The 5,422-nt window shown below is 43.3% G+C and overlaps 1 protein-coding gene across 2 annotated transcripts in view; it reads left to right on the forward strand.

The window, feature by feature from the left end:
- The window catches only part of LOC117949550 (lysine-specific demethylase RSBN1L-like), a 10,580-nt gene that overhangs the window by 1,223 nt on the left and 3,935 nt on the right, over window positions 1-5,422 (forward strand). For both annotated transcript variants that reach the window (XM_034879899.1, XM_034879898.1), the window contains exons 3-6: window positions 144-823; window positions 4,536-4,673; window positions 4,808-4,950; window positions 5,167-5,334. In XM_034879899.1, the coding sequence (XP_034735790.1) occupies window positions 144-823; window positions 4,536-4,673; window positions 4,808-4,950; window positions 5,167-5,334 (1,129 nt within the window). The remainder of the gene's footprint in view (window positions 1-143; window positions 824-4,535; window positions 4,674-4,807; window positions 4,951-5,166; window positions 5,335-5,422) is intronic.

Genomic DNA, 5,422 nt, shown 5'->3' on the forward strand with positions numbered 1-5,422 from the left:
GTGTATATATATATATATATATATATATATATATATACATATACATATATATAATTGTTACTTCCCCAACTTGGCTACATAGTACAGACCTCATAATGCACGGCATTGTACTTTCTGTAAAACTGTCTTATCCTTCATTATAGAGTCGAAGGATACGCCTAAAGCTGGTTCTGAGGAAGACCTCCTGCTGAAGAAACTCAAAAGGAAGAAGAAAAAGAAGCACAAAGATGGTGAGCGAGTTAAGGAGCGGCACAGTCGACCTAAAATGTATCATCGCTCATGCCAGACGGTATGTTCAGGAGTGTCTCTGGGTCCGCCTGAGTTCCTCAGTCGAATTAATGGGAACAACAGCAGTCTACTCCACACCTCTGCTGCAGCACCACAACAACACTACCAGGATCCTCCTGGTGCTGCCGCTACCTCTGCCTCCATCTCCTCTATGGTCAGAGACAGGATCGGCTACAGCTCCCCGCTCCACTGCACCCCAGTGCCAGGCATGTCAGGTCTGGAATTTGGCCATCTGATCCACATCGAGCAGCAGGCCAACGGCGGGGCGTCTGTAGCACACGCCTACACCGAGCAGCTCTCCTGCCTGTCTCCGGCTGAGATGCAGCGTTTTGCCCAGGAGTTTGTGACTCTGTCGTTCAGCGAGGACGAAGCCCAGGCTGCAGGTTTTGTGATGGGAATCGTCCATGGAGCGGCATCCTACCTCCCAGACTTCCTGGACTACTTCTCCTACAAGTTCCCCAATGCGCCAGTAAAGATGGAGGTGCTTGGGAAGAAAGACATAGAGACGACAACCATGGTCAACTTCCACTCTCAGGTATGATGGTTGTATTATTTTTCCTCTCTTTAATAGGCAACATAGTTTGAAGGCTCCTTTTGTAAAAGGAGGCTGAACTGACTTTGATACTGCAAGTGTCAGTTTGAAGTCTGGGAGTGCAAGCAGCACAGAATCAACTGCTGCAAGCTGAAACAACACAACAGTTTTTTGTGTGTTTTCAAGTTATGTGTCAGTCTCTGTCCAGGCTGTTGATGGATTATGTTTTACTCTGCCTTGAACCAACTTTATTCTAGGTGTGTAACGGTACATAGATCTCTATGGAAATATTGATTCAATGATCAACAATCCAACATAAACATTGCAAAGGGAAAATACCGATTTAAAATAAGTGTACATTTTTTATCTGCTAGAAAGGAAGTGGACGACATACAGCAGAGGGTCAGGGGTTCATATCATCTTCAAATATTAAAATTCCCACTTTATATCTATTCTTTTTAACAAAAAAGTTTGTTTTTACTTTTTAGATGGCTGAAAGAGCTCAGTAATAAAATTGTCATATACTTACGTATTGTAGTTGCTTTTTGTGAAAAATAAATACATTCAAGCTAATTGTGTTTAATGGGCATAGGATATTGTCTCATATTGATGGCAGGCCCCTGAATTGAATCAAATTTGTTTTGTGGCAGACTTTGTGATATCAGCAAATATCATATCGATGTCCAAAGAATCAATAGAATATTGTGTTCTGATTAAAAATGTGTGAGTTACTCCCCTACTTTACTCCTGTAGACAAAGTGTTAAACATCCAGGTTGTCTTGTGAAGCAGGAAGCCCTAATGATGTGTGTCATGTTGTTTGTCACATAACAATAGTTTCTAACTACTCCGCTGATATAGTGCTTGATAGGAATTATAGTAGTCTATATTCAAAACCTTCCACTTCCGGGATTGCTTCGGTGCCACCGGAAATTCTGCCGTATGTCCGTCATTTTTGGCTGGATATCTGTCATCTTTTCTGTTGGAATTTTAATTTTCGGTCGATTTATGAGGACTTTGGTTAACTGCTCCTCAGATTACACAACTGAAAACAACTTTTGAACGTACTCATGTTCCTTCCAAAGGCTATATTGCAGCGGGACTGGGGCACCGTGCGGCGCTCAGCGCCACCCGTAACAATTGTAATTGGTTCAAAGACATGCCAATAAACTATAGCACATTTTTCTCACATCCCGGAATGCTGTGTGGACTCGCCAGACCCTTCTGTGCAGTGCTGTGGAGGAAGGCCTGGCAGTGCGAGACTAGGATTATAGCACCTTCAGTTGGAGTTGTGCTTCCCTGTCAGCTTCTGATGAAAGTTCAATGGCCCAATGCCAAAGACTCAGGGTGTGCATTCTCAAGAAATTCGTAAGGGCTTGGTTTGTCCCAATGTTGAATTTCAAAGGGCTTGAGTACACACTTACCAAGCCCTTTACGTGAGTCTGCATGGATGCAGACTTCACCAAAAGGATTCACCAACAATTCAAAGAGACCATTGGGAAATCCGGAAAATAAAAAGGTAAAAGACAGCAAGACACACAACAACGGAAAGGACTGTTGTCCGGGCTTGTGAAAAAGAGTTTGAAAAAGTTTGGAATCAGGCAGCCATCTCCTGTGCCACGGCCGGAAAGCAACAAACTTAAAAGGAAAATTCCCACATCGACATGTGTCAGCAACATCTTTTTGATTAAACGTTGCCAAGGTGATGTGATCTCGTGAAGTGCAGTCCCAATCCCATTTATACCTATCTGAGCCCATGTGGCCTTTCACACTCACCCGTTTAGTACGAGAGATCTATTGAGTCTGTGAGTCTTTAGTCCTCAGGGCTCTTGGGACTGGGCCTATGAGTTCAAAAAAGCAATTCAATGCTTCATACGGAACTAAAGCAAGTAGGTCTGCATTCGGCATTATTGGCTCATAGTAGCCTTGGTTTGGTTTGTGTCTTTATTTTTCTACCAGTTCCCGAAAATGGTGAGAGATAATCTTGAGGGTGTGGCCTTCACTTGGTTGTGTTTCATTTGTTTAGTTTAGTTGTGTACTGAACATATTCTGAAAAATAATTTCTTATTTTCAAACAGAAAGTCAAACATAAATCAAACCAATCTAAAATGATCTATCTAATCTAAAAACCTGTTGCATGAGTTAATTTGACAGGATAAAAATAGGACTTTGCCAGCCACACCAGTGATGACTGCTCTATCTGAGATAAATGTTTTATAAAGCATTTGTCTACATTCAAGATGGCACCGCAGACGGCCGCCTGTGGATTACGCGCCATTGTGCTTTTTGTTTATAAACTGTTTTCTGCCAACACTCTCTGGTAGCATTTACCAGAGAGGAGCTCTTAAATATTGGACTTTCAACTGCTCACACTATACCACCGTTCTTTTTCGAACCTGGAACTTTCTCTGAGTTATTAGTTGGAGGCGCAGCAGCTCTGTATGGGATCTACCAGAGATGCCAAAGGGGGAAGCGTGCTGGTTAAACTGAGACAGCGGGGCTTTCGCACTGCGCTCCCCTCTATCCACCTGGCCAACAAAATGGATGAACTGCTGCGTCTCAACAGTACTAACTCTGACTTCTGCAGCTCTGCCGCCCTCTGCTTTACTGAATCCTTGTTCAGCCCGTGCATCCTGGACAGCACACGTCACCTACAGGGATTCAGTCTTTCCCGTGCAGATTGCGTACTGGAGCTCACAGGGGCAAAAAATGGGAGGCGGACTCGGTCTCTACAAAAACAAAGGTTGGTGTAAAGATGTCACAGTGCTGAAGAAATCATGCAGTCCACACTTAGAGACATTTTTCATGAACTGCAAATCCTTTTATTCACCGTTGGAGTTTTCCTCGTTTATTCTGGTCGCCGTCTACATTCCACCTCAGGCCTGTGTTAGTGAAGCGTTACTGCACCTGGCCGATACCACCAGGGACACTAACACACTGGACCACTGCTATACTGCATCAAAGGATGCCTATCACTCTGTCCCGCGTGCAGCTTTGGGACTCGCTGATCACTGTCTGGTTCATCTTGTCCCTACATACAGGCAGAAACTAAAATCTGATAAACCTGTTGTAAAGAGTGTGAAAAGATGGACCAACGAGTCAAGGCTGGATTTACAGGCCTGCTTTGACTGTTCTGATTGGGGTGTTTTTGAGGCTGCAGCCACTGATCTGGACGTACTGACAGAAACTGTGACTTCATAAATCAGTTTTTGTTAGGACAGTTTTTGTTCTGATGAGAGAACCTAAGGTCTAATTTTGTTAGTCAGTCTGGATGTTCAGATTTGATTGTGTAATCCACAGTGCTTGGCATTTTTTGTTGGTTTTTCATTGACAGTCTTTCAATTGCCCTTTTATTTGTTGTGTGTTGACATCTCCCTGTCTTAATGACCGTCAAGTGTCTTGGAGTTCCACCAAAGACATACATTTTTATTTTTAAGGTCCAGTTAATGTTAACTACCAAGCTGATGCTGATGTTAATCTTAAAGTGTGCTTTATTAAAAAAAGGTGCATTAGAAAGCTCACACAATTTATGCTAAGAACACTGACAGTGCTTGTCTCAATTGTTAGACAAACATGTTCTATAAAATAAATAAATAAATTTAAAAAACAAGTCTCCGTTGACAGAAATTTATCAGGTTTAGTTAAGACCTCAGAGTTGGATATTTTGATACCTACTGGTTGAGGGTTTGATCCGTCTTCTCAATGGTTTCTTTGCAGGTGAAACGGACATATTCCCAGGGAACGTACCGTGCCGGGGCCATGCGGCAGGTCAGTCTGGTAGGTGCTGTGGACGAAGAGGTTGGAGACTACTTCCCTGAGTTCATCAGCATGTTAGAGGAATCTCCCTTTCTGGAGGTTAGTGTGTTTATGTCTGCATGTGTAGCATGCACCCATACAGCCAGTGGACGTGTGAACTGCTTTCTCATTTTCCTGTAAATCGCTACTAGTCATTGTGTAACGCGGAAGTTTCTCACCCTGTGTTTATGCAGCGGACTCTGCCCTGGGGGACATTTTCCAGTCTGCGGCTGCAAAGCCCCACTGAGAGCGATGATGGCCCTATTATGTGGGTCAGACCAGGAGAACAGATGATCCCTATGGCAGACATGCCAAAATCACCCTTCAAAAGGAAAAGGTGGGTTGACATACTGAGTGTGTAAATGTTCACAAATGCACAGCTTTTATTCAACAGCATTCTCATTTTCAAAAGGAGTGAAGTAAAGCTGAGGTAGCAAAACAAATAAAATACTTTCAGCTTATTTCTTAACTACACATGCCGCATACAGGTACTTAACCGTGCCTTGAACATAGCCTGACTGTTGTGAATAAATGTATTATATATGTATTTCAGGTCCACCAATGAGATAAAGAACCTGCAGTATCTACCCAGAGCCAGTGAGCCCAGGGAGATGCTGTTTGAGGACCGGACAAGAGCCCACGCAGACCACATCGGTCAGGGGTTCGAGAGACAAACTACTGCTGCTGTAGGTGTGCTAAAGGCTGTGCGCTGCGGAGAGGAGTGAGTAGACAGTGATATCTTTTTACCTTATCGCATAGTGTGTGTGTGTGTGTATATATATATGTGTGTGTGTGTGTGTATATATACA

This window comes from Etheostoma cragini, chromosome 8, assembly GCF_013103735.1.
Source record: "Etheostoma cragini isolate CJK2018 chromosome 8, CSU_Ecrag_1.0, whole genome shotgun sequence".
Taxonomy (NCBI): domain Eukaryota; kingdom Metazoa; phylum Chordata; class Actinopteri; order Perciformes; family Percidae; genus Etheostoma; species Etheostoma cragini.